Below are 27,847 nucleotides of genomic sequence, written 5' to 3'. Positions count from 1 at the left end.
GCTCAATCTCGCAACCCTGAGATCGTGAGCTGAGTCTAAATCAAGATTCGGACGGTGAATTGACCAAGCCCCCAGGGGCCCCATCTCAGCCATCATTTTATATGCCTGAGGCTTTAGAGGGGCTGTCTTGTTCTATAATTGCTTGTATGTGCCAACTTTGTTTTCCTTTCAAGATCCAAACTCCTTGAAGGTGGAGATTTGTATTTCCCCAAACTCAAGCAATATTTGGTAAATTGAAGTAGCCTCAAGTTATCTGCTCTCCTGAGATCTGACTGATGGGAAAACAGCTTATCAGCTGGAAGAGCCAGTTCTGATCTTCCTAAGTCTGTTTGTTTTAGTTATAAGAAAACATGTTCATCAAAGATGAGTTAGAAATATAAAGTGATGGAAAAGGACTCCCCTTGCCCCCCCACCAAAAAAAAATCCTCAGAGTTTTCCCATCAAAAGATTGCCTTCCAAAAATCAAAACCAAAACCATGTTCCTCTTCGGTACATCTCAGCAGGGCAGTGAGTGGCCCAGAGGCCCATCCTGGTGGAAGACGCAGGATTCACCAGGCTGAGTCTCCAAAGGACAGGATCTGCCTGGCTTCCCGGGTAGACCCTTTGGCGGCGCGACGGGTCTCTCAGGCTTTTACTGTAACTTGCTTGTAATCATGGCCTGAACAACCCTATGCTCTCCTGCTCCTTCTGGTTTCTCTCTGGGGTTTGTGCCACTGTCAAGCTCAGCCAGACTCAGTGGCACAAGGGAGCAGCCTCAGGCTCACCCTTTGCCATGGTGCCCTCTGCATGTGACATCAGCCTGCCCTGAGAGCACAGACCTTCTGTGCCACGGCCTGCCCTGGACCTTCTCCAAAGTCTCTTGGATCCTTCTAGAAGTTGGGCCACCAGGCTTGCAGGCGGTGTCTTAGCCTCAGACAAGCCACGGCTTGAACGTAGGGGTCAGAGGGCCCTGCGGGCCTCACTGAGCCGTGGCTCTGTAGGGGCAACCCGAAAGCCCATAAATTTTTTTTTTTTAAAGCCCGTAAATTAACATTGTTGTCCCTCTTCGGTGGGGAGGGCCTGATGTAGGTAAAGGACCCTAAAAGGCCATTAGAAACACATTTTCCCAAAGCTGGAAAATCAGAGTGTTTTGACTGAATTGTGTTGTTTCCTCCCCCAAATTCACATGCCGAAGTCCCGACTCCCGGGACCGTCAATCGACTCGGTGCAGGGACACACCACTGACCTTATCCAGAAGCAGGATCTTTGCAGATATAATTAAGCTGTGAGTTAAATAAGATGAGCCCTTAATCCAACACGACCAGCGTCCTTATAAGAGGAGAAACATATAGAGACGGACGCACGGAGAGAGCCGCGTAAGGACACATGCGCAGCGGGCAGGCTGCCGGGTGACCCCGGGGCCAGAGACTGGGGTCCTACGGCTGTGACTCAAGGAACACGAGGACTGCTGGCAACGGCTGGAAGCTAGGCCCTGCCGACACCCGAAGCTGGACTTCCAGCCTCCAGAACCACCGAGAGCAGCAGCGTTTAGTCGCTGAAGCCATCAGACTGTGGTCGTGTAACCCCAGCCCCGGCAAGCGAAGGCTCGGAGTCAACACGGGGCACCCACCCCATCACCCCCTAAAAGGTGGAGTGTGGCCGTGGCGTGGAGCCCGGAGCGCAGCAGACTTTCTGGTGAGGGTGGTCCTCTACCGGAAGTCTATAAAATTGTCCGGTCTAAACCGCGTGGATGCCTTAGCCGTTGCCACACTTCACCTCGAGCAGCTCTGCTAAAACAAACAGGACAGTTGTCGTCGCAGCTCGCTGGTTTTCCCAAGTAAAGTCCAACCGATCGCAGACTCACATTACAGGCCTTTCCCAGGGAGGAATAATTCTCGGATCTAAGCAGAGTCTCCACGTCAGTGAACTGACTTCCGTGTCCCCTCTCCAACCCCACCCCTCGCAGGGAAATGCGTCTCACGGGGAAATGACCCGGCTGTTGAGTAGACCTCGACGGCACATGGGTAAGAGTTCATCCTGGGCCCATGTCAAGGCCTGTCATGTCAGGAGCTTAGGAAAGTAAAGGGATGCAGGTTCTATCAAAGGAGCCTTCTCTCAGCTTTTCATAGAATGAGTCAACGGGCTCCAATCCAGTGTTTCGGGGTGAAAATCTGGGGGAAAACGCTCGAATCACTTCATCATATCCACAGCAACTGCTAGGAAACCAGCCTGCTTGGCTCTGACCCGAGCATCATTTGCTGCTTCCAACTATGAGGGCCGTGCCGGTGAGGAAGCTGCTGGCTTGAAGATCCTGAGAGGACACCCTGTTTTCCTTAATGGAACGGGGAGCCACAAGGCCACGTTGGTTCCTAAGTAACTATTAGTAATAAAACTCCGCTAGACTGTGACGTACGGAGGCGCCATGGTACCTGCCGGCTCTTAAAAACCATCAGAATATCAGAATGTCACACTGAAAGGATGTGGAGAGCTGACCGCGCGGCCCCACTAGGCCCCTCCTGCCCCTCCTTGGAGAGCGAGAACCCCGGCCAAACACATACTGCGCAGATGAAGCAGGTGTCGTGCCAGGTATGCCCCAGGGCTTCGATAAACTTGTCGCCGGCCTCCACAGGGAAATCACAGCCATGACACTTGGTGCTGAACAGGTTGACGTAGTCTGAAATGAAAGGCAGAGTGAGGACCGGGCCTCTGGGCGGGCTGGGAGAAGCATGCTGGCCACGCTGACCCGCTGCCACAGCAATGACACAGCCCCCCGGGTCACCGAGCTGGGGCAGCGGGTGGGACCTGCTTGGTTCCTCGTCATCATGCAGACGAAATGCTCAGCTACAGGGCTGTGTTCTTTTCCTTGCAATAATTGGCCCTGGGGTCGTATGGATTCACGCTTAGTTGCTACTCTGTGCTGGTTTGATTTGCAAACACTTTCCAGATCTCTCATTAACTTTCTACAGGGTGATTTTCTCCTCTTTTCTCTGTCACCCAAACAGACCAATCTCCCCAAAAAAAGAAAAAAAAATCATGTTTCCCAATAGCTATGCTTAATTTGGAAGAAGGAGAGCTGTTAGTATGTTCTTTGCCTGGCGGTTCTTTGGTCATTGGGCATTTGGGTTAATAACAAACTTCCGCTCCTGGAAACAATATTTGAGCTACTGCGTGAAGACATGCCTCCCCGCCCCACATCACCGAAGCGGTAACAGTACTATGTACTGTTTGTATGATGCTCTACAGTTCGCCAAGCTTTCCCGCACACATAGCCTCCTCCACCAGCATCTCGATGTCCCGATCTGTGGGTTAGTCAGTCCTAGTTTTCTTCCCACCCTCGACACGGTGCCTGGCACACAAGTCAGTACCCGACATACGTGTGGCCTGAGAGCGTGAATGGATGAACCAGTGAGTCAACAAGCCCATGAATGAACTTAATCTTCTAAAAAAGTCCCTCAGACATTGAACTTTCATTATTTTTCTGTTTTGTCTTGTGGATGAGGAAGCCGAGGCTTGCCAGAGTCACGGAGCTGAGACGCGGTGGGCCAGGTCCTAACTCCAATGCAAGGGCTGTGTTCTCTGGGCCCGAGGGCAAGCGGCCGACCACTCGGTGCAGAACCTTCCAGATTCCTTCGGAGCAGCCAGATGCCTCTCACAAAGCCTTCATTCCCCTCCAGGTGCCCTTGCCTCTCCTCGGCTCTGCCGCCCATGGCCTCCCCTTACGGCTTCCTGTCTCTGCTCCGACCTCCTGTGGGCGGTGTGCGCGCTCGCCACCCCCGCCCGCGAGCCAAGAGGCAGTGTGCCACGGGGACGGTGGGTTTGGGTTCTGAAGAACCAAAGCTCTGAGCTCAAGTCCTGGCTCTGTTCAGGAACCGGTCCTTCCAGGGGAGTTGCCTAACCTCAGCGCCTGTTTCGGCGTCTGCAGAACGGGAGCATGAAGCGGTACTCGGGTCCCTGGGCCCTGAGCCGTGGGCTTGCTGTGCGGGCTCGGGAAGGTCACGTATGTGGAAGGACTTGGCACAGGACTCAAAAACGTGGCTCTTACTGTGAATGTCTTTATAAATGACGAAAGGAGGGGAAGAAACGTGGTTCTGGGGCCTACTCGGCCCCAGCCCCATACTAATGCTTTTCTAGGTTTCCCGTTTCATCTTCACTGTGCAAAGATGCATTATTCCCATTTTAAAGACGAGGCAACTGGCCGCAGAGGTTCTATCCCACCGGCAGCACGGGGCCTGAGCTCCCTCCTCTTTCCAGGACTTCATATGGGGCCGAGGTCCCTCCTCTTTCCAGGACTTCCCACGGTCTCTAGCTCTCCGTCTGCCTTTGAGCTCTGATACCTTCCATCTCTCGCCTACTTTTCCCGATGCACGGTTTCCCGGTCCGTGTCTGACTGGCGTTTGCCACGTGCAAATGCTGTCACAAAGTCAGAGCAGGTTTACGACAACTCTGTGCTCTGCAGGAGCCGGCGTGGGTGAGAAGCGGGGCCCCGGCCTGCCGTATCTCCGTGGGGTGGAGCCCCGTGCCCCTCCTCGGCCTTCTCGCGCCTCACTCTGGGCCCAGGTGCCCTGGGCTCTCTCCTCTACCTCAGGCCTGTGCAGGAACCAGGCCCGGGCCTGGAAAGCCCTCCCTGCCTTGCCTACCTGGATCTCCCAACCCTTTGGGCCAGGTCTTGCTTCCAGAAAGTCCTCGTCCCCCACCCCACCCAGGATGGCTGAGCTGGCCTTCCTGAGGGCTTCTCTGGGGTTTCCCTGCCTTCTCACCAGATTCGTTCATTCATTCAATCATTATCTCTTGACTATCCATTTATGGGCCAGCATATCGCAGGATAAGGTATCCGCTTGAGGTTTTTGAGGGCAGAGACCCACTCCTAATGCTCAGCGTCTTTCACAGTAACTGGCACACATTTGATGGACCCGTGACGAATGGACAAATAAATGATTCGGGAAACCTTATTAATGATTCCTTCTCTTGTTGTGCAGCCTAATAGTAAAGCTCTTACAATGGAACGTCCAGTCTTGCCTGCCGATAGGTTTTTCTGCCTTGTACTTGATTCCGTATGGTCTGGAGAACTGCCACTTTGCTTTAAAATCTGGTAGCACAGGTCTTGATCCTAATACATTTTTTTTTTAAAGTTCACATATTTCATCATTTACCCCACCCCCTAAAAAATCTGAGAATATAATTGGAATTAAGTTTGTGCCTGTGGCTTCCCCACCATGAGCAAAATCTAGTTCCTCATGTATTTATTTCTTTATTTCTCCTATTCGGTCTTTGTAATTTTCTTTGACTAACTCACTTATGCCCCAAGTTGAATTCATACCCTGTAGTTAATGGATTTTATTGCTATTGTAAAAGGGTTTCCATCCATCAAATCACAGGTGCTCTCTCTGTTGAAAAAGGGCTTAGTGCTTTCCGAGAGCAGTGGTTCTCCAACGTTAGGATCACTCCAAGGGTTCACTAAAACACAGATTGCTGGGCCCCACCCCTCAGAGTTTCTGATTCAGCAGATCTGGGGTGGGGCCCAAAGATCTGCATTTCTGTGATCCTGATACTGCTGGTCTTGGGGTTATACTTTGATTCTCAAACTTAACTGAGTATAGAATCATCTGGGTGGAGGTAGGAGGGTGATGAAATTCTGCATCTGTAGGTCTGGGAATTGGCCTTCTATACTTTAAAGCTTCCCAGGTGACCATGATGCCCCATCAGGTCTGGGCGCTGCTCAGGGACAGGCCCATCCATGAGGGGGGCTGACCTTCCTAACTCTCTCATTCATGCACAAGGGATCATATGTGACAGTGTCAGCTCATCGTGGCAGTTGACAAAATCTTTTTGAGTCTAGATCCTATCATTCTGGCATTCTCCCTTCTGTCTTTTCTTCCAAGTTGTTGATAAAAATGATGACAAGGTACCACAATGAGACACCACCTCACCCTCATTAGGATGGCTGCTATCAAAAACCCAGTAAAATAGCAAGTGTAGGCAAAGATGGAGTAAAATCGGAACCCCGTGCATGGTTGGTAGGATCGTAAAATGGTGTGAGGCTGTTATGAGCATATTATGGAGGTTCCTGAAAAACTCAAAAATAGAAATACCATGTGACCCAGCAATCTTACCTTGGGGCGTATACCCCCAAAGAACTGCAAGCAGTTCATAGCAGCATTATTCACGATAGCCCAGAAGTGAAGCAACCAAAACGTCCATCAGATTGGGGGGGGGGGTGTTACTATGGAGAGGGGCAGTGATGATAGTAGAAATCTATCATTCTTCTGCAAGCCTCAGACACGAATTCTAGAAGTTGTAATGCTTTTAGTCAATTAATAATAGCAATCCGGGTTTTTGTGGGTTTTTTAAAAGGTCTTATTTATTTATTTATTTAGAGAAAGAGCATGAGCAGGGAGGAGGGGCAAAGGAAGGGGGAGAGAGAGAGAATCCCAAGCAGACTGCGCACTGAGCACGGAGCCCAACATGAGGCTCCATCCCATGACCCTGAGATCATGACCTGAGCTGAAACCAAGAGTCCGATGCTTAACCGACTGAGCCGCCCAGGTGCCCCAGTAACAGAGTCTGTACTGGCATGACGACACAGCTACCAATTATCTGCTAATTATCTAACAATTATCACCACACACTCCCAATAAGGGAAAAGACATTCTTATGTTCTCCCTTTTACAGATATGGAAACTGAGATATTGAGTGACCAAGTAGCTAAGTCATTCAATGGGTGAGACCTACAAAGAGATATCAGCCAAGAAGCTTTTTGTCCTATAGTCTGTTGCCAGGGGAGAATAGCGTTGCTGCTCTGCTTGCCCCCTGGAGGGGCTGCGGTGTTCTCTCCCTCCTGACTCTCAAGTCTGCGAACTCCCTGTGTTTCTTTCCGCCCTCAGCTTTGCTGCGCAGGCGCCGTTGCTCTGTTTCCCTTCAGCAGCAGCACGCTGGCTTCTCCCTCTTTTATTTGGTGCTGATTTTTTAGTTCGATCGTCTTAACTCCATGTCTAGGCACCTCTGCTGGAATCGGCCTCGCGTCCTCTTCCGAGAGAGGCAGTCTAAGGGGCACCTGGGCGGCCCAGTCCGTTGAGCTCCCGACTCTGGATTTCAGCACAGGTCATGATCTCAGAATAGTGCCATCAAGCCTGGTGTCCAGCTCCCCCTGGGGAGTCTGCTTCTCTCTCTCTCTCCCCCTGCTCCTGCCCCTTCCCCACCCCACCCCCCACTCAGGTGCTCTTTCTCTCCAAAATAAATAAATAAGTCATAAAAAAAATAGGCCGTCTATGAATAAATGAATAAATAAATGAGAAAGTGGCTCATCAGCCAGGACAGCTAATTCTCTAATGGAGTGCTCCCTCTACAATAACTTATTCCAAGTTTTAAGGTTAAATGTAGCATTTTGGGGAACAGAGAAACTCTGAATTCAGGCAGGGAGATTACGGGACTCTGAAGGAACATCAGAGGAGCAGGGAAAGGGATTTTCACGGGCTCGTGCTCGAGGGTTGCCCACTTCCTGGGGTTAGTTCTCACCACGCCACGTGGGGCAGGTGTTTCACAGGCCCCTTTGTACAGATGCGGGCAGTAAGGCTCAGACAAGCTGAGTAACTCGTCCAGGGTCACAGAGCCAGCCCAAGGTGGAGCCTGAACAGAACCTAAAATGAAGTCCAGAGCCACAGCCTTTTCAAACTCCAGATCAAAATCATCTGGAAGGTTTCCCAGGTGGTTGCAAGATGCCAATGCGTGACCCACATATTTGGTGCAGAGAAGGGAACGGAGATCAAGCATGCAAAAAAAGAGAAGATGAAGAAGACGGTGCTACGGGCCTGGCCCCCGCCCAGCAAAGCCCGATTCTGCTGCTGGGAGCCTCCTAAGGGTGCCCCAGAGTGCGTGCAGGCAGGGGTCCCCGTGCCGCCGCCCCCCCACGTGGGGCCTCCCTCAGGCACCGTGGTCCTACCTTTCTCACAGTAGGGCTCCCCGTCTTCCATGTGGAAGAGGCTGTTCCCGAAGGGCTTTTTGCAAGCTGCGCAGACGAAGCAGGTGGTGTGCCAAGTCTGCCGCAGGGCGTGCATCACTTCCTGGGGGAAAGCCTCAGCTCAGGCTGGGAGGGCCGGGGGCAGCGGGAGCTGGGCGCCCTCGGCCTCCGTGGGTGCGTCCCATCGGGGAGCAGGGCAGGCGAGCCCGGGAAGGGGGTCAGACGCGCAGAGCCCAGGCCCGGAGGGCAGGGAGCTCACACTCGCGCGTAGCGCTTGCTGGGGGCTGGGTTCTGTGAGCAAAGCACCCTCGAGGCGGTTAGGGAAGCTGTGGTTCTCCCAGCTTTGCCGGGAGGGAGCAGCTGCCCATGGGGGCCGGGCCACCTGGGCACGGCGGGGTCACCGAAGGCAGCCTGTAAATGGACGACTTGCTTTGCGGCAAGGGCCCCGGCACCCAGTCACCTCTGCCCCTGTGCTCCTGGGGCACAGCCCTCCTCCCCCCCCCGCCGCCCCCCCGCCCAGGACAGCAAGCGGCTCTCGCTGTCAGCCACCTCCTCTTCCTAGCTTCCCAATGGGGCCCCCATGGAGGTGGTGGACGGCGAAGACAAGGGTCGGGGGAGGGGTGCCGCCCACTTACCCCCATGATTTTGGTGTTGCACTTGGCGCAGATCGGAGCAAAGAACTGCTCATAACAGCGCTCGCAGTAAACGTTGCTCTGCTCCTCCACGAAGCACACGTCCGCCAGGGAGGTCTTGCAGTAGGCGCAATTGAACTCCTCCGGGTGCCAGGAACGGCCCATGGCTACCAGAAAGGGGCCCCTGGGGGAGCGGGGAACGGCACCTGTCAGGCACCCTGAAAGCCTGGGGCCAGAGATTCCGGACCCCCAGCAGCGTGCAGACTTTGGCCCGATGACCCTGACTTTGTGACCATTCTAATGAGCAAATGTGAAGTTCGGAAAAAGCTCTATGCAAACCGAGATTCATCGTTGCATCAATAACAATAAAGAGACAGCGGGGAGGGACTCCGATATCTGCCGGTGGGGGGCAGGAGGCACGGGTACCCCGTCCTTCAGTGGACAGCTGATGACCGATGATCCATCGAGGAGGGCTCCCCTGCCCTGTGCGGCTTAAGAAGAAACGTGCCTTTGCCAGCTTGTTTAGGCCTCACAACAACTCTAACAGGTAGGACTGTGGTCCCCACTTTCAGATAAGGAGGCTGAGGCACAGAGAGGCGAGGCCAGCTGTTCAAGGCCGCAGACCCCGGGCACAGCCTGGGCAGCCCAGCTCCGGCCTAGCAGCCAAGCAGTGAGACTACGAGACGTTTTGCATTTTAAGTTTTACTTTTCTGAACTCTATACATCCGTGAAAGGACTGGGCTTCCTTCCAGGGTGGCTGCTGCACGCCTCAGGCCTGAGCGGCCCTGGCCTGTCTGGGAAAGACCCAGGGGCAACCCTAAGGGAAAGCTGGGTCAAGGCCAGCACCACCCGCCGGCTTGCAGCATGCCCACCAGACCCACCAACAGCAAGACCCGGGGTCCCCGAACTCGGCCTTGGCCCGGGGGCGGCCCTGGCGCCCGGCAGCCTGCTGGGAGCTTCCCCCGCTTACCTCACACAGTCGTCCCGACTCCCCAGGGACGTGGGTGTCCCACGGGTGTGGAAGCTGGAGCCCCAATGGGGCCAGACAAGCTGGCGAGCCGGGGGAGGCTGAGGCCGCCAGCGGGCAGCCTTCGTGTCCCCCCCTGCTCCCCAGGGCTCAGGGCACAGCTGACCGTACCTGATGACGTTGTTGCAGTGGCCGCAGAGCGGGGTCCTGCTGCTGGCCGGGAAGCGCTCCGCCCGCTGCACGATGCCCCTGGCCAGGGGGGACACTTGGGGCCCGGGGGGGCCGTAGGTGGGGGCCCCTCGCGGCAGGGTCTGTCTGCTGGCCGAGCTGCTGCTCTTGCCGGGGGCAAACTTCTGAGAGAAGCTGTCGTCTGCCACCCACGGGGGACGGCTGGCCGACTCCACGGGGCCGCCACCGTAGGCCGCGGACGGCGTGGGGCTGTAGCCCGGGCCCGGGGCCGGCGAGGGGGTGTAGGGAGCTGGGCTGTAGCTGGGCCCCGGGGAGGGGCTGTAGGTCGCCGCGGGCACTGCCAAGCCAAAAACAGCCCAAGAAAAGCACATCAGGAATTCCTTTCCCCCGCGCCCACCCCGGCCAGGGCCCCAGAACAGAGGCCTGTGACTTGCCGCCCAATCCCCGTGTTTGTGGAGGACGCGGTTCCCAACCTCCAGACGCCCAGTGCTGGACCTGGGAGCCCGCATGGGCTGGGAAGGGACGTCAAGTCTCTGGAGGCACCACCAGAGGCCTGCAGGTCGCGGGGAGCGGGCCCGGCGTGCCTAGGTCCCCCCGCTGGGCCGGGCCTGGAGCCGGGCAGCGTGGCCTTGACCCCAAGTGCTCTCGGTTGCACTCTGACCGGCGGTGGGACACCCGAAGTGCCTCAGGTCCGTGTACTTGCTGAACCGGGACCTAGTCCAGCCCTTGGGACAAAGGGGCGATTGGATTTTCGGGTTCAGGTTTCACGTTTAGCCATAATCATCAGCTCAATTTGTACTGGGGGGAGCATTTCACCTTGGTTTGATCAGGGTGGGGGGTCTGAACCATTCAGAGGGAGCCTGCGCACAGGGGCTGGGGTGACACAGATTGGCTGCCTCTGGGAGCCCCTGCTCCCCGACATGGTTTTGGGGGGCACAGAGTAGGCCTGGGCAGCTGCGAGGACATCACCGTGAAGTCAGAGCACAGGACAATGTGCTGCGTCCCTTCTGGAACCCCTTCCTGCAGCTTTCCCAGAGCTGAAAATTCTTTTGGGGTGACAACACAGAGGAGCACTGCAGCTGCTCACCCGAGGCCCTCTGAGGCCCGGGCCCTCAAAACGTAGGCTTTGAGGTTCTGCTTCCTCCCACGTGGAGCCTGCACGCACATTCCAGCCAGGGAGGTTCCAGAAGCCTCACCTGCCGTCCTGGGGAAGCATGTTGGGGCAGCCTCCCTCCATTCCCGAGCCTGCCCCTGTGGCTGCATACGCCGAGGGGTGCTGAGACAGACCCCGCGGTGTCTGGCTGGGAAGGAAGGTCTTGCTCAGGGGCTCACGTCCCCCCTGCCTCTGTCTCTCCCACCTCGTCCTCCTGACCACCTGGGGTGGCCTGTGGCCAAATGCTCTCCTCCCAGATGACTGGCCCTTCAGAGCCAGGTAACACAGGAACCAGTGCTGTGGGTGGGTGGATGGTGGGTGGGTGGGTGGGGAGTGGGAGGGGTAAGTCCTCCAGGCCCTGCACTGGGGCCATCCTGGGAGCGATGCTGGCTTCAGAATGTCACACCCTGTCCGTGAGGAATCCATCTTCTTCCCACTTACTAAGGGAGTGGCTGGGCTCCTACCAGGTCACCGGGCTAGTCTCCTGAACGGTGAGGTCACTGGGGTGCAGACAGAGCCAGTAAGTGGCAGAGTGAGTCTCCAAAACCATTCCTTTGCCCCAAGCTGCCTCTGTAAAGATGAGTCTAATTTCCAGAAAATCTTGCCGCACCATGTCATTGAAGAATAACGACTGACTTGGAGGACATCCTACGCACCGGCATCTGCGCAGCACAGCCCTAGGTCGGGGCCCAGCACTACTACGCCCTGGCCATGTGTCCTCGGGGAAGTCCCTTACCCTCTCTGGGCCAGAATGTCCTTCTTTAAAAATGGCATTAATCATTCTTAGTACCTTGCGGGGTTATCATAAGGATTCGAGGGGACAAGGAATATAAAGCGCTTAGCCCAGTGCCTGGCATAGTGCATCACTTCACGTTAGTGAGGACAGTGACTCTGGGTCACCGGGTCTTTGGGCCTGGGTGGACTGTGAGCTCATCTAACTGCCTGATGGGCACCTGAGGGAACCGGTCCAGGGAGACTGAGGGGTGTCGGGGGTGGGGATGCGAGATGCAACATACTGAACTCAGATAACCTGGGACCGAGTCTGTGGCCAGAGGTAGGAAGCATGATGCTCCTGCCTGCCTCAAAGGGAGTGGCAGGGACCTCCTGGAAGGACATGATGCATGCACTCTGCATATATGGGAGGCCTAAAGTCGAAGCGTCAACACCCTTCCTAACAACCTTGTGTAGCACCCAAGTGCCCAGAGTAGGGGGTCTCAAAGTGCTAGCAGCAGGGGTGATGAGGGGAATGCCAGCAGGGAGACGGTGTGGGGATAGCTGATCTAGTAGAATTTCAGTGCAGCTTCATTCCTCTCTTTTACACATAATGGGGTCCTAAGCAAGATTTTGTCCCCCACTCCTTTGCTTTGTAAAGTGGGGGATCTCGGCGGAAAGGGATTAAGAACAAAGCCCCAATCCTGTGCCACTGCACAGCCCTCTGTGGCCGGTAAACTCTTGAGATGTGGCAAGTCCAAATGGAGACGTGCTACAAACATAAAATACACGCCAGATTTCAGGGCTTGGCTACCGTAATGCTACAAAATGCCTCATTAATAATTATTTTATATTGATCATATATTAAAATGACGCTTTAAAGATACTGAGTTAAATAAAATGTCAACATTATTTTCACCTGCTTCCTTTTCCCTTAAAAATGTGGCTCACCAGGAAATCTGTTTTTACTGGGGCTGCTGCCCTCATCAGCACAGCGGCCACCTGGTCTCGCTGCACGCAATGCTCGCTGCGACCCCTGAGGCCCGGGGTGCTTTCCAGCCCGTTCTGCAGCCAAAGGAGCGGAGCTGGGTGAGGAGCCTGGGTGACACCACAAGGTTTGGGGCTCCGATGTCCTGCTTAACCGCGGAACAGACCCAGCGCGCCCCTTCCAAATCGGGCCCTTGCCCACTTTCCTGCTTCCCTCCAGCAACGCGAGCCTGTTCCCTCCGCAGGGCAGACTGTCCGCCCCCTTCGGAAGGCCTTCTGGGCTCCCCGGGCCAGCCTGGTCTGCAGCCCCCCCCTCCCCCCCGCAGGGCTCGGCGGGTTGGAGGCCGGCGGACTTGGGCCCTGCTGGGGCACGCTAGGGACCTCGGGTCCCGCTGGGCTGTGCTAGGGGCCTTGGATCCTGCTGGGGCTGCAGGTAGGGACCTCGGGCCCCGTTGGGGCTGCGGGTAGGGACCTTGGGTCCTGCTGGGGCTGCGGGTAGGGACCTTGGGTCCTGCTGGGGCTGCAGGTAGAGTCCTCGGGGTGTGCTGGGCCGCACTAGGGACCTCGGGTCCTGCTGGGGCTGCGGGTAGGGACCTTGGGTCCCCCTGGGCCGTGCTAGGGTCCTAGGGCCCCCGCCGGGCTGCGCTTGGGACCTCGGGGCCGCTGGGGCAGGCGGGTAGGGCCGGAGCAGCGGCCGCCCCGCCCCCCGCCCCCCCCCCCCCCCGTGGCCTCCGCGCCCTTCCCGCCCCTGCCCGCGCCAGCAGCAGCTCCGCATCTCCCATCTCCCATCTCCCACCTCCCATCTCCGGGCCGGGGCTGTTGCTATTTTCTACCCGACGGGCTGAGGCCCGGCTAAATTAGAAGGTGCAGGTTCCATCTCTAATTGGCAAGTTCAAAAGGCCCCTATCGCACTCGGGGGCCGCGGGGATGTGTAATTAAACAAGGTGATTTCCGACTCCTTCCAGGTCGGGCCTGCCTCTCCCCCCGCCCCTCCCCCTGCTCCCCCCGCGCCCCAGGTGCTCCCCCTCCCCCCTGCTCTTCCCCCGCCCCTCCCCCTGCTCCCCCCCGCGCCCCAGGTGCTCTCCCCCTCCCCCCTGCTCCCCCCCGCGCCCCAGGTGCTCCGCCGGGCGCCGCGCAGGCGCGGAGGAGGCCGGCGGGGTCGGCGGAGGGCGGGAGCGGCCCGGCCCGCGTCCCCGCGTCTCCCCGGGCCGCCTGCCAGCCGCCGGGCTCTCGGGACAGGGGACAGGGGCGGCGGCCGGGCGCCTCCTCCCCCGCGGGCGGGCGTGAGTTCACGTCTGTGCGGCCCGGGAGCCGCGGAGGGAGGGGCCGCCTGCGCCCGGCCCGGGGAGGAGGGGGCGGCGCGGGCCGCGCGTCTTCGGAGCCCTGCCGCCCCCTGGCGGATCCGCCGCCGACAGCCCGCGCCCGGGGCCGCCCCGAAGGTGTCCCGGAGGCCTCGCCCGCGCAGGGAGCCGCGCCCCGCCGCCGAAACGCTCCTGCTCCTGCGCGGGCGGGGGGGGGGTGGGGTGGGTGCAGAGCCTCACCTGCACGGGGGGGGGTGCGTGTGTGCAGAGCTTCACCTGCACGGGGGGGGGGTGCGTGTGTGCAGAGCCTCACCTGCACGGGGGGGGGTGCGTGTGTGCAGAGCTTCACCTGCACGGGGGGGGGGGGGGGGGGGGATTGCGTGTGTGCAGAGCTTCACCTGCACGGGGGGGGGGTGCAGAGCCTCATCTGCGTGGGGCGGCCGCAGCCTCACCTGTACCCGCTGGGCTCACCTGAACTCCTCCCCACCCTCTGTCCCCTGGCCCCAGCCTCAAAGGGCAGCCGTGTCCTCAGGCTCCCTGGCTCCCTGGGAGATCGTCCCCCATCACAGCCAGCTCCAATTGCTCCCTAATCCTGTGGATTTGGAACCTCAGAACTCGGAGTCCCTGCCTCTCCAAGGACAGGGGAGGACACCTCCCAGGTGCCAGGTGCTGGGCCGCATGCTTCATTTCATCCCCAGAACACGAGGTCTACATAGCTTCCTGCCCATTTTTCCAGAGCTGGGAATTCAGGTGGCGGGGATGAGGTGCTCTGCCCGGGTGGGTGTGGGTGTGAGGCCCACTCAGGATCCGGTGTGATGCTGAAGTGGCCCCTCCGCCCTGCCGTCCGGGTGAGGGCCCCCGCGGCCCCCCACAAACACCCAGGCAAGCTATCCGCAGTTGAGGCCCTTGCTGCCCAGTCCCCAGCTGCCCCCCACATCTGCTCTCCAGCTCCCCTGGGGTCTCTCATTGTCCCTAAGAACTCCCGTCTGCCTCTGCTGTTTCCTTTACCTCATCACTTCTTGATCAACTCTCCCTCTCTTGCAAGACACAGAGAAGCCCCGTCCCTGTCCCCATTCTTCCCCAACCGAGTCATCAGCATCCTCACCCCACCACTGTTACCATAGGTAAGCAGAGTGCGTGTGTAATAATTTGCGAGGGGGCAGAGAACAGTGGGAACACTACTGCAGGAGGAAGACGCCACCGTGCCCTTGTATTCAGGGTGGCCCTAAGAGAAAGTGTAATGCTCTCTACGAGAAGTGTGCACGCACCTCAAATCCTATCTCAGCCACCCATGAAACTCGCACCAGGGTCGCCCCGGGAGCCCTTGTGACCATGGCCCATGTGTTTGGCTGCCGGAGGGCATGGTGCACAGCCTCTCCTCGTGCCACTCCTTCCCCCCGATGTGGGTTCCTTGCCGGCATCCACACACTCATTTATACCTTCACTCACGACCTGTGCTGAGCAGGCCGAGTCCTAGGCCTGGGTTGGGTGCGGGGCGTACAGGGAAGAAAACCCGCCGCAGCCCTCCCTGCCTTCCTGGGAAGGAGGGGCCAGTGCGGTCTCCGGCGGCAGCAGAGATGCCCACAGCCCTCCTGTGACACACCCATAGGCCAGGCACGCAGGCCCCCCGCCAGCCGGGGACATACCAGCTACAGGGCTCTCAGCTGTGCTTCGGGGAACGGGGGCGGGGGTGCAAGCCACATTAGAATTGCCCTCGGGCTCTGGGGAGCCTGCCAGCCTGTGCCTAGGAAAGAGGGGCTCCAGGCCGAGTCCTCATGCCTGTGAGGGGCCGGGCAGTGATGCAATAGGGACCAGAGCAACAGAGCCGACGGCCAAGTGAGCTCGGCTGGCCCTGTGCTGGGTCACCGCTGCTGATGGTGTCCCCCCACCCCGCGCCCCCAGCACCCTGCCTCAACGCAGGAAACCAGCACCAGGCGGGATGCGCATCAGGGCTGCCGAACCCTGCAGCATTTTCACTGCACCTGCAGCTGCCCCTTGCAGCTCTCCCCGGCCCCACACTCCTGGAGGAGCTAGCTCCTGCCCTGAACCCTGGCATCCTTCACCTTGAGCCTGGAGATGCCCAGCCAGGAACCCTACCGTCCTAGAGCTGGGCGGCTCCGTCCCTAGCTGCCACCTCCTTCCCAGGACCAGAGGCAGACTCCACAGGACTCTGGCCCACACTGGGGGCGGGGGGCGGGGGGGCGGCTCGGAGCCTCATTAGCAGGGCGCTTGTGGCCACGAACGCTCTGGGATGTGGCCGAGCAGCCACGTCCAGCCTGACCGCACGGCCTCCCCTCCCTTCTGCCTCTCACCTGGCTGGTAGACAGAAGGCCGGATGCTGGCGGTGGTGACAACCCGGGGCTTGGGCGCAGGGGCAGCTGAGGCCTCACTGTATGGATGAGAGGCGGGTGCCGGAGAGGTCGCCTTGGCCAGGCTGTAGGCAGAGGCCTGGGGCCTGAAACCAAGCGGGGAGGAGTTAGCAGCCAGAAGGATAGCCCCACCCAGGCCCTGGGGCCTGCAGCCCTGGACCGGCTCCCCCATCTTCAGGAGCCCCTGCGAGGAGGAAGCCTGACAGAGGTCACTGGGGAGCTGCCCGAGATCGTGAAGGAAAGACCCTGGTGGCCTTGGAGGGGGGGAGCTGCTTTTGAGTCTGGTTATAACACAGAGCCCCCTGCTGGTGCCGCCACCTGGGGAGGAGTCACCAGCCACACGGGGGACATATGGAAGAAGCCCCTGACTCCCTGGGGAGCCAGGTGGGGCTGAGCTGAGCAGGAGCGGGCGAGGGGGGGCAGAAGTGGGGAGCTGCCCCCATCCCTCAGCCTTTGGACCTTCTGGAGCACAGCCGCTGACCCCCCATTCCGCTTCCTGCTGTTGCTGGAGGGAGCCAGCAGGCCTCAGGTCTGGGTGCTCCAGGGAGGGCTCCTGGGAAGCCGGGGACCCCCATCCCCAACACACACACACAAGTACATGCAGAGGTTTCTCTGCACAGAGTTCCTGTTGGCCTCTTCCCACGGAGTTGGCGGCCAAAGGCTCCGAGCAGCCTCTTGCCCCTTATGACCCAGGAACCATGGGATCTCAGGGCTGGGGTGGGGGTGGGGGGGAATGTGCCCCAATTCATCGCCCGCCCTCAGGAAATGCCGTACTGGGCCCCTCCCCTCGGAGAGCTAAAGGCTGCAAGAACTGGGGTGAAGCAGCGTGTCCAACTTTGTCTCATTCCCAGTTCCACTCATCAGTGAACAAGCCCCCCCACCCCCGCCCTTTTTAAAATTTAAAACAGAAGGACACCTTATAAGCATGCCCTTGGTCTCTCCCTACATCTTTCAGATCCCGTTGGGGACCACAGGTGCACACCCTGGGCAAATGGGGCCTTGATGGGGATGCTAGTGACCCCCCACCCCTGCCGCCAGCCCATGGCTTCCCGCCTTCCTTCCAACTGCTCCCCACGGGCTGGGGTGCTGGGCAGAGTCAGTGGGTCAGGAGCCACCTTCTTCCCCAGGAGGGGTGGCCCTGGCTTAGATCCCACTGCCAAGCTCCTGAGTGGATCCATAAGGGCGTGCGGTGCCCCTGATCGTACGGAGTAGAAGCAGCCCTGAGGCCCGTGTCCCAGGCTTCGGGGAGCACACTTACCGCGCCCAGTTACCTCTCCCGGTGGGGCCGGGCCGTTGTCTCCCCTCCCTGAGCCTGCCTGCCCTGCTCTGCCCAACCAAGTGCAGGAGGAGCCTTACTGGAGGGGGCAGCACCGAGGGGTGCTCAGCTCCCACGGCGACAGGAGGAGGCTGCGGGTCAGGGGGCTTAGCCACTCTCCGTCGTGGAGGAAGCTTTGCCAGCACCCCGGCAGCCACAGGTCCTGTGTCAGGGGTTGGCGCTGGGGAAGGAGGCAAGGATGGAGGCAAGTCCCCATGCCCCCCACGGGCTCCCGGGGCATGGTCCCTTCTGCCCCACACAACGCTGGAACTCCCCCCTGAGCCGGGCTGGCGTCTGGAGCTTCTCCATCCGACTGGGGCGCATCTGCGCACCTGCCCACATAACAAGACATTCCTTACCCCCGCGAGCTTTCTTCCGTGTGTCCTTACCTGGAGAGACTCGTGTGCAGGGGGCAAGCGACGCGCTAAGGGACCCCAGGAAGCTGGAATCCAACAGCCCCTGGAAGCCCGGGCGGGCTCCCCCTGAGGCTGGAGTGGGGCTGGGCAGCACCGGGTCCTCGTGGAGCTGGGGGGGGCCGTGGCACACAGGCCCACGGGCCACTCTGCCCACCCGCTGTCCTGCCTCCAGCCGCGCCAGGGACTTCTGAACCCCGCCCCAGGGAACCCTGGACCTTGGCAGTGAGACCCTGGGAGGAGAGCACGGGACACTGGGAAAGCAGCTTGACAGCTCGAGGTGCCCACAGAGGGTTGTCCATCTGGCAGCGACCCCGCGAACCCCCCGACCCCACGCCCCAGCCTCGGCTGGGAACACAAGAGGTCAGACTGAAATGCAGCAGCTCCCGACACTCAGGACGCTCTGCGGGCCAGGGGTTTGTGCCCACTGTGTCCCCATCCTTAAACACAGATGTTGTGTCGACGTCTTAGCAGATGAGAAACTGAGCTTCAGAGAAACTAAGTCATTTTCTGTAGATTAGAGGCGGTAAGTGGAGCAGAGATTTAAGTCGCACGACGTCAGGTGCCTCTGGTGTCGCCTGCTCTCTATCAAGACAGCAGAGAGGGTGAAGGAAGAGGGCGCGCCAGTCACTAAGTATCTGCCCAGACCTGACCCACTTTACGTGGTCGGGTCAACACTGCCTCTGCTGCCTCCTCCAGGGAGCCTCCCTTGACTTCCCCAGGCCATAGGGACAGTTGCCATTCTTCCCTTTATCCGGGTGGTTCAGGGCCTCTCTTTGTTATCTAACTGTGTGTGTCTGTGTGTGTGTGTGTGTGAGAGAGAGAGAGAGAGAGAGAGAGAGAGAAGGAGAGACAGAGGCAGAGGGAGAGAGGGGGAGACTTTGCCCCCATCTTCAGAACACATGCTGGACGCAGGGCAGCACGGCCCCGGCCCCGCGCTGAGCCCCGCAGTGACCCCCAGTCTCCCCTTCGCTCTCAGGACCAGCCGCGCTGGGTCTGGCCCCCCAAGGACCCCGGGGTCCTCGCCCCCTTGGACCCGGTGGCCAAGGGGTGGACGTGGGCAAGGCCTCTCCTGCCTCCCGGCAGAGGGCATGGCGGGCACCATGGGCAGTTACCTCGGGCTGTCCGCAGGGCTGGAGGCGGGGGTGGCGGCGGCGGCACAGGCAGCGGCTGCGCTCGGGGGTGGCGAGGCTGCACTGCGGGGGGCGGCAGCGGGCGGCTGGGCAGAAGCGGGAGGCAGCGGGGTGGCAGCCTGGCTGGTGCACACTGGAGCATGCTCAGTGGGGGTGCTGATGAGGCGGGACCAAGAAAGACAACAGGTCAAGGGGGCCCCTGGCATGGGGGGTTGGGGGGCTGCAGCAGAGGCAGGCTGGGCGGAAGGCACCATCCACACTGCAAACGGAGTAGAATCTTCCGGAAGGCGTGTTTCCGGCTCCAGAAGAAAGCTCCCGAGGGCCCAAGAAGGAAGGGTGGCAAGCACTTGGGGGACCTCAGGACCGCCAGAAATGGTCTCCAGCCTGGCGAGTCCCCCCCAGTTTCTGGGTACGTCCTAATTCGTCCTTCTCGGTCTATACTGTGTCTATACTGTGAAGATACAGCGTGGTGGGAAAGCGGACTGCAGTGCCACCCGGGGCTCCGTGCCCATCTGTCTTCCTGCCCCTGCCCGTGTGGGCGCTACAGGCACTACGCGGGCCTGAGTGCGCCTGGAGGTGGATGGATGCGGGCGGCCAGGTCGATGGCACCTGGACCAGAGGGACGGCGGGGGGATTCCAGAGGACAGGCAGCCGTGTCCCCGACTGGGAGAAGCCCCACGGTCTCCCACTCGTGCTGGCTGCGGTCTGGCCAGCAGACCCAGGCAGCCCAAGGATCCCCGGGCCCTGGGGGGCCTAGGGGCTGGGAGGCTGCCCCACGCCCCCGAGGGACGGGCACATGCGGGCCATGCAGTGGGGACGGAGAGGTGCTGCGCTGCCAGCATGGACGGGCGGCCCGGGCGGTGGGAGGGGACGTCCCAGCAAAGGGCGGCAGCAGCCGGGGACCAGGTGCCCGCAGGCCCACCCACTCCCAGGCTCCTGTAAGCGCCCGTCCCCCCGGCCAGGCTGGGCACAGGAGAGCGGTGGAGCCTGTGGCGACGGGACTGGGCTCCTGCCATCCACACAGCAGGGCACCATAAAGATGCAGTTACGGGAAAGCAAAGAAATGCACGTTCTCTGCTTACGAGAGTCTCTGCACGAAGACTTGTAGTCGCTGCAGTAGCAGCAGGACACACAGCTCCCGCAAGTGGACGAGACCACCCAGGTGCCTGAGTCACTGGTCTGGCTCCTACCACCTGCCAGGCACGCGCACGTCCTTCGTCCTCACAACAACCCCTGGTTACGGACTGTTTCACCCGCGAGGGAGTGGAGGCCGAGGCAAGGCAATCCTGCAACCTGAGCCCGCACTGGTGCTGCCTGCAGGATCCGAGTGACGTGCAGGGGTCGGGGGGGCCTTACCCAGCGCCCCAAGCGGAGCCTCAGGGAGAAAGAAACTTCTTGTGATTAGCGAAGCAGACTCTTTGCCCAACAAAACACACTCTTCCCCCTTGAGGACAAGCGGGATCCTAACCTCCCCTCTGGGGGTGCTTCCTGGGCCTTGTGCTCAACGACTGAGCAAGGATCCCCCCGTTTGACCCCTGCCACCGCCCTGAGCGACGGGCATCGCCCTCCTGGTTTTAGGGGTGAAGAGCCCGAGGTCCAGAGAGACCGAATCTCCACTCCGTGGCACACGGAGCCCTGGGGAGGGCTGGGGGGTGCTGGGGGGGCGTGAGCCCTAATCACCACAAGCCTCAGCCTTGAGGAAGGCGGGCTGCCCGGGAATCTTGGTCGAGTGTGGCCTCAAGCTCAGCAGGCCTGGGGGCCGGGAGTCTACACTGCGATCGGCCCGCTCTGAGCTTGTGGCACCACGGAGGGCCACGGAGCACCATGGAGGGCCACGGAGGGCCACGGAGGACCACAGAGGGCCACGGAGGGTTGTCCTGTCCCTGGCAGAAGCGCGGCGTGAGAAAGGCATAGGGAGCGTGACCGGGCCGGGGAGAAGGGCACAGCGGGGGCCATGGCCGGTGGCAGGCACTGTCTCCGGGGGGGGGGGGGGGGGGTGTGCGGGGAGCGTGCTTCGGCCCCGTGACTGTGCCGCAAGCATCCGGGGTGGACAAGGCGGTGGCCGCGTCCCGTGTAGCCCTTTCTCAGCCTAGCAGCTGCACTCTCAGGCCCGCGTCAGTGCCACGAGGCCACTCTGCCGCCCGCCATGGAAGACCCTGGTTTCTGGAAGCCGTGCCTCTGAAGCCCCTGCCTCAGGAGGCACAGGGAGCGGCCCCCAGGCCCCCCAGGCCCCCCCCCCCCCCCCGGCGTGGGCAGATGTGTGGGAAGGCTCAGGCTGACACAGGGCAAGCGTCTCCCCTCTTTGCCCTCCTTGACCCCGTCGCCTGCTCCTAGTGGCTTCTGGGAACCGAGGACACCCGGCAGGGCAAGAGTGACGGTGACGTGAATTCTGGGGGCGGGAGGGCGGCTGCAGGCAGGCCCCAGGAGGATTCATGGTCTTGCGTCCTGTGGGTGGACACACTGAGCCGCCGGGGCCTGGGGAGGCAGGGGCGGCCCTGAGGCTGTCCCGCAGGATCTTGGGTTCTTGTTCAGATCTCTCCTGGCCTGAGGTTCCATAGGCCCCAGGATCCCGAGAGCAAGCGCCCAGGGAACGTCCCTGCCTCCGCTGCAGGCCAAGGCCCAGGATTCGACCACCACCCCCGACTCAGTCATCATCCACCTTAAACATCAAAGCAAAACCCAAGCCAAACCAGCAAACCCCGTACATCCTCCGACGCTCACAGCCCCGCGGGAAGGAAAAGCACAGTCTGGCTGCGGCCCCCGGCTCACGTCTCCCCGCACCCTGGCTGGCACCAAGGAGAGCGTGGCCACCCCACCCCTGCCGGGTGCGATGGCCCCCGATGGGGGGAACAGCTGGGCCTGGGTGACGTGCTGGCTCTCAGGGTCTGGGGTTGGCGGGCCTGGGCTGGCACCATGGGGTGGCAGTGCCGTGGCTGAGCTGGGGAGTGGCTGCCCGCTGAGGCCGTGATGCTCTTGCTCTTTGTTAGAAGAATGGAGCATGAACGTCTCCACCGATTGGACGACGGCTGAACAGCCACTGGGCGGCTGGTCTGGAAGTCGTTCATGCCACCAACGACCTAGCTGGCATGCCATCCCACAGCCTCGTGCTGTTGCCCAGGTGGCCCTGGCCACACGGGAACAGTGGCGGGCGATCCCCGTGGGCTATAGTGTGAACCCTGAACCTCTGCTCGCTCCACGTGGCCTTCAGGGTGCCAAGTCCCCCGGCTCCGGACCACTGACCGTGATGTCCATCCCAGCCACGGGGGACTAGCTCATGGTTCCGGACACCCCCCTTCTCATCAGCACCCGTCGCCCCACTCAGCGCACCTGTCCACCCCCCGCTCCAACAGCACCTGCCCCATTCCTAAGTAGTCGTGCAGATGCCCTCCTCCAGGGGGCTTTCCTGGTCCCTTGCGGGGAGGTGTGCCCCCCGTCTCTGGGCCTCGCGTGACTGGCCCTGCGCCATGATCAGCACCGTCCACAGCGGCCCTTCTCACTCCCTTGGCACCCAGGCCGTCAGGCTTGGTGCCTTGGCCGATGCCCACAGACGCTGAGCGCCAGGTGCAGAAATCTGTCCCGTTTACTCCAGGGGGCTTTATGCAGATCCCTGGCCCGGGGCTGCCCAGGGCGCTCGTGCAGGGGCCGGGGTGTTGGGAGACACCAGGCAGGCCGGAAGCTAAGGAGGGCCTTGGGGCGGGGGGCAGAGGGAGGGCTGAAGGCAGGCGGCCACAAGCCCGGCAGCTCTGACCGGTTGGCCCAGGTCCTCTGCCAACCGCAGGACGCCCACGGCCTAGGACGTGTCTCCCTCTGGCAGCCCGAGGCCCCCACCTGCCCCTGGGCCTTGGAAGTCCCACTAAAGGTCAGCTAAATATAGGAAGGATGCCCTGACATGAGCAGAGCCCGCACCTGCACCCCCGCCCTGGCCTGGCCATGGCCCTACACTCAGTGCGGGAGCCAGGGAGGGGTGCGGGGCCCAGGCGCAGCAGGCTGGCACGGCCTGGGGCGCAGCTCCTGGTGGGCGGAGGGGCTCTCTCTGCGGCCAGCCCTCTGGTGGGTGGCCAGGTCCCTGGAGGCACAGAGGAAGCCCAGGCCCCGGTGAGGGGAGGGGAGCCGTGGGGGCAGCTGGGGGGCCCTGCGGACGGACCTTGGCATCTGCCTTTATTTCCAGCCTGTGGTTCCCTCAATCGGGGGTGGGCTGAGGGGTGGACGGGGGCAGGGAGGACAGGACCTGGCAGCCGTAACCCTCCTCAGTGCTCAGGGCGAGGAGGGGGCCTTCCATACCCGCCTGCCCGTCTCCCAGCTCCCCTCCTCTGAGTCCGGTCCGGGGCCCACCGAGGCCCCCAGCGGTTCCCCCGTGAGCTCTTTAGTCGGGGGGGGGGCTTCTCTGGCTTCCCGGACCCACCCGGGCTGGCGTGACTCCTCGTGGGGGGAGCTCTGACCTGGGGGAGGACGGGCTCACCTGCTGCTTGCGCCTGGCTGTGGGAGGGCAGGCCGGGGCATTCCAGAACCACCCCCAGCCCCACCGCCTTCGGGGGGCCCTGGGGTCGGGACATCAGCAGTGGGGGGCGCTGCTCTGGGCCTGCCCCCGCCCCGGGGAGCACGCCGTGCCCCTGTCCTGGTGGTGCCTGGCCTCGCCCGCCTCGGGGAGCCCTAGCCCCTTGAACGGGGCACGCACGGGCACAGCAAGACGGGGGCCGGTTCGATTCACTTTAAATCCTCTTTATTTCAGAACAGGCCTTTATCTATGTACAGGGGGGAGCACTAGGGACACAGCACACAGCGCGGGGGAGCACGGCCAGCGTCACTGCGGCCTGCGGAGCCTCGGCCGCCTGCCCCGGGGACGCATGCCCTCGGCAGAGCCTGCTCCGGCCGCCCGGGCCGCTCCGTGGGCTTATTCCGGGACGGCCCGGGCCAGAGCGCCTCTCTCCGGGGCGAGGACGCTGGCACTGGGCCAGGGGCACGTCCCGCTTCCCCTGGGTCTGGGCTACTTGGCAGCAAGCCCTGCCCCGACCTCTGATCTACGGCGAAGGGCCTGGGCGGGGGGCAGAGGCTCGGGCCCTGTGAGGGGTGCCGAGGGGTGTAGCCGGGCGGGGCGGGGCGGGCGGGGCGGGGGCCGGACCTTTGCTGTCGGCTCTGGGGCAGGCAGGCGGCTATCAGAGGCGCCCCCAGCACAGCCGCACATTCTCAAGCATCACCGTGGGGCTCACATGCCAGAGCTGTGTGGGGTGTGGAGGGTGGGAGTCCAGCCTGAGAGGAGTGGGGGGTTCCAGACAGCCTTTTAGCTTTTAACATTAAGGATTTGGGCCGAAAGGCCATGGTGCCAGTTGCGCAATTTGGCAAAACGTGGGCTGTTACGTTCCGTTTCAAACCTTTCCCTGTGGCACAGAGAGAGAGAGAGAGACAGAGACAGAGACAGAGAGAAGAGGAGGAAAGAAAGGGGTTAGGGGATGTGTCCCATCGCCCTGGTGACAGCTTGGGCAGGGGGCATGGGAGTGAGGGGGCTGGTCCGAGAGGCTTTGCCACCCACGGAGCACTTTCCAGGCTTGGGGCGGGATCAGAGTCCCGAGGACCGGATGGGGGTGAGTGGGAAGCTGTGGACAGGGGCCTGGCTGGTGGGCCTGGGGGCCGGGCAGGGCTGCTTTGGCCGTGGGCTCTAGGACTGCACCAACAGGCAGGTGGGCCTAGCGAGGTCCCTGTCCCCAAGCTGGGCATCAAGAAGGAGCAACGCCTGTTCCCGTGACGAGGAAGCCTCTGAACCACCGCCGACTGCTCCCCCCGCCCAGGCCTGAGCACAACCAGGCACACGTGAGCACACGCGCACTCACGAGGCCACCGGCACACGCACAGAGGACCCAGACATCCCACCGCTTCCCCCCAGGGGGGCCTCTGGGCTCCCCACCCAGCCTGCTGGGCCCCGGGCACAGGACGAGACCCGCAAGGCGCCCCCAGACACGTGGGGACCCAGGAGAGGGCGCGCCCGGGGGACACCAGGGCCGCAGGTGCCGGAGTCCTAGGCCGTGGAGGCAGCAGGGCCCGCTGGCATCCTCCAGCCCAGGCGTGCAGCAGGCGGCCCAGGGGCCACGTGTGGCCACACATGCCACGTTTCCAGGCGTGTTTAACCCGGACAGTGTTTGAAACTCCTTTTGAAACGTGATGGCTACATCCAGACCGGGCGGTAGTTAGTATTCAGTCGCCAACAGACACAGATGACCAGCTGGCACGCCCAGTAACTTGGGCGAACCCCCAGGGAGTGAGGCTGACAGGAGGAAACCAGCCCCGCAGGTCACGGGCTCAAGGACTCCGCGTACGGGACGTGGAGACGGAGGACGGCAGCGGCTGCCCCAGGCTGCGGGGCGCAAGCACGGCGGGGAGGGGGCTGCACCTGCAGACAGGGGAGGCTCCTGGGGGTGACGGAAACACCCTGCGAGCGACTTTTTGCCGCAGGTTTGCAGAGCTGTGACCGTGGGACCTCTCTGCGGGAGGTCTTACGACCTGCAACTCCCTCCCGACGCGACGCTGACCCAACGAATTGCCAGCAGGGAGCTGGGAGAGGAGCTGGGTCCCCGCATGGGAGGCGGGGGCAGTGCTGGTCTTACGTTCCTCGCGCAGTCGCCTTTCCACCCGCCCACGTCTGCCCAGCGGCCGGCTCGCCCTCCACGCCTCAGCCCTGCTCCGCACCTCCATCTGCGATTCCTACATGAGCCGCCCGCGGCCCACGTACTGGGAACTGAAGCCTCCCCCGTGCCAACGGGAAGCCAAGGCCCAAAGCCCGTGGAGGCTCAGCCACAGGGCTGCGCTCTACCTGGGATCTCGGGGGTGGGGGGCAGCTCACGCGGGGGCCCTGCTGGTTGCACGGTGCACGGCAATGGTGGGCCGACCCATAGAGACACCCCAGACACAGACCCGGCCGCCATCCTCGGTGCTCAGGCACAGCCCCGGACAGCGGGCGACTAGCGGGGCTCTTCTGCTCGCTGCTGTTGGTGAATCCCCAGGAGAGAAAGGACATGGGGACGTGCTGGGGCTTCTCAGGTGCGCCTGGCGGGGTCCTGGTTCCTCCAGGTGCGGTCGCCAAACGTTCCAGGCTGGCGAGCGCCAATAATGAGAAATCCCCGAGACGGACGTTCCCGTGGGGGAGGGCTGCAAGCTGGGCTGGCAGCAGGGGACGGTCAGCCCCAGGCGTGGGGATACAGCGGCCCGCGCGGGGCGGGGGGTGGGGGGAGAGGGCACTGAGGTGCCCAGAGGGGCCGCAGAGGGGACAGCGTAGACCCAGCGAGAGCCCCTGGGCTCTGTTGGGGGTGGGGCCCCGGATGGGGACCTGGAAGGGTTTTACTCGGTTTGTGGAGGACGGCACGAGGCCACCCTCACCCTCGCTCCTCTGTGAACGCGTCACTCGCCGCTTTGTTCCTTAACACTTGAGGCCTAAGGGAGGTGCCCAGGCGAGCACCAGGGAAATGCAGAAATCGCTCCGGTAAGACGTTTGAGCTACGAGCTGGGGGCCAGAGGACGTCCCTTGTGCACAGGTGACCTCCGGGATGGTTCCCCCAGGCACCAACAGCCCTAACCCGGCCTGGGACAAGCAAGGTTCGCCTCCAAGGCCACCCCTGCCAGGGCTGCCCAACGTGGGCCCACCTCCAAGCCAGCAGACCGCCGAGCACGGGGGCAGCTGTGGAGACCTCTCAGCAATGGGAGGCACCGCGGGTGCTCTGCTGCTGCAGACGGAGGCCAGCAGCCCCGGTACCCCTGCCCCTGTGGGTCGCCGGCCTACACTTTCCTAAGGCACGGGGGCCTCTCCTAGGAGGGGAGCCAGGTCCGCGGCAGACGCCTGGGCTATCCAGGGGCCCACCCTGCCTCACCTGTAAGGACAGGGGCCCTGGAGGGTAGGCTCTGCCTTGGGCTGGCCGGCAGGTGGGCACTGGAGCCCCAGAGGGGAGCCACCTGCTACCAGGGGCTGTCCAGGAGGATGGCGGGGGCTCCTGCGGGCCGGGGAGGGGAGAGCATGTGGGGCCCTCTGACAGGTGGGGCGGCCCCGACCCCAGGCCACCAAGTTGCCGCCTGCTACGGACCCCTGCCACAGCTCACGCGCTCCTGCCTGTGCCCACCACACAGCCAGTGGGGAGCAAGCACCTCTGCAACACGCAGGGCCCCTGTGGGCCGTCAGCTGTCCCGGGCCAGCCTGGCAACCTCAGCGGAGTCAGCAATTGGAAGCCCCCCGGGGGAACCCTGAGGTTCCTTCCTGCCAGCACGCCAAACCAGGAGAGAGAGGAGGCGGTGGCCGCCCTTGGCCCACAAGACGGATCCACAGGGCCTGGGAGCGCAACTTCCGCCTTGGGCGTGCAGAAGGGTGGGCATGGGGCTCGGGCCCTGGGGAGCAGGATCCCTGCCCCACCCAGACCCCGGCTGGGGACAAGTGTGCTGCATCCTTCTCCCGGTGGCCCCTCGGGTGAGCCCGGGGCCCTGGCCGTGAGCAGTGGCCACAGCCACTATGTCGGATGCCGATCACAAGCCAAAGGGCATCGCCGCACCCGCTGCGAGCCTACTCTCAGGTCCTCGGGCTGCCGGGATGCAGGGAAGCACCAGTGCCCACCCACCTCCTAGGGCGGTGGGGAGAGTGCACATTTGGGGGAAGGCTTGGAGGACGACTCCCCAGAAAGTAAAGTGAGGAAGAGGGAGAGGAGCGGGAGGCCTGTGCCTTCCAGGCCCGGGCAGGCAGGTCAGCAGGTGCCACAGGGCCCTCACTGCAGGGC

General features: G+C 61.8%; 1 protein-coding gene across 14 annotated transcripts in view; it reads right to left on the bottom strand.

Moving 5' to 3' along the window:
• LDB3 (LIM domain binding 3) overlaps nt 1–27,847 on the bottom strand; it is a 56,827-nt gene that overhangs the window by 5,950 nt on the left and 23,030 nt on the right. For 8 of the 14 annotated variants that reach the window (XM_072823847.1, XM_072823850.1, XM_072823846.1 and 5 more), the window contains 5 exons: nt 16,186–16,328; nt 9,704–10,058; nt 8,569–8,749; nt 7,916–8,036; nt 2,538–2,653 (listed from right to left, as the gene is read on the bottom strand). In XM_072823847.1, coding sequence (XP_072679948.1) covers nt 2,538–2,653; nt 7,916–8,036; nt 8,569–8,749; nt 9,704–10,058; nt 16,186–16,328 — 916 coding nt within the window. Of the gene's footprint in view, nt 1–2,537; nt 2,654–7,915; nt 8,037–8,568; nt 8,750–9,703; nt 10,059–16,185; nt 16,329–23,806; nt 24,479–27,847 lie in introns of those variants that run through there. The other 6 variants (XM_072823855.1, XM_072823853.1, XM_072823857.1 and 3 more) reach the window with 1 other exon arrangement.

The sequence above is a fragment of the Canis lupus genome, chromosome 4, assembly GCF_048164855.1.
Source record: "Canis lupus baileyi chromosome 4, mCanLup2.hap1, whole genome shotgun sequence".
Taxonomy (NCBI): domain Eukaryota; kingdom Metazoa; phylum Chordata; class Mammalia; order Carnivora; family Canidae; genus Canis; species Canis lupus.
The sequence above is the reverse complement of the archived record's forward strand: the minus strand, read 5'-3'. Positions and strand labels throughout refer to the sequence as shown.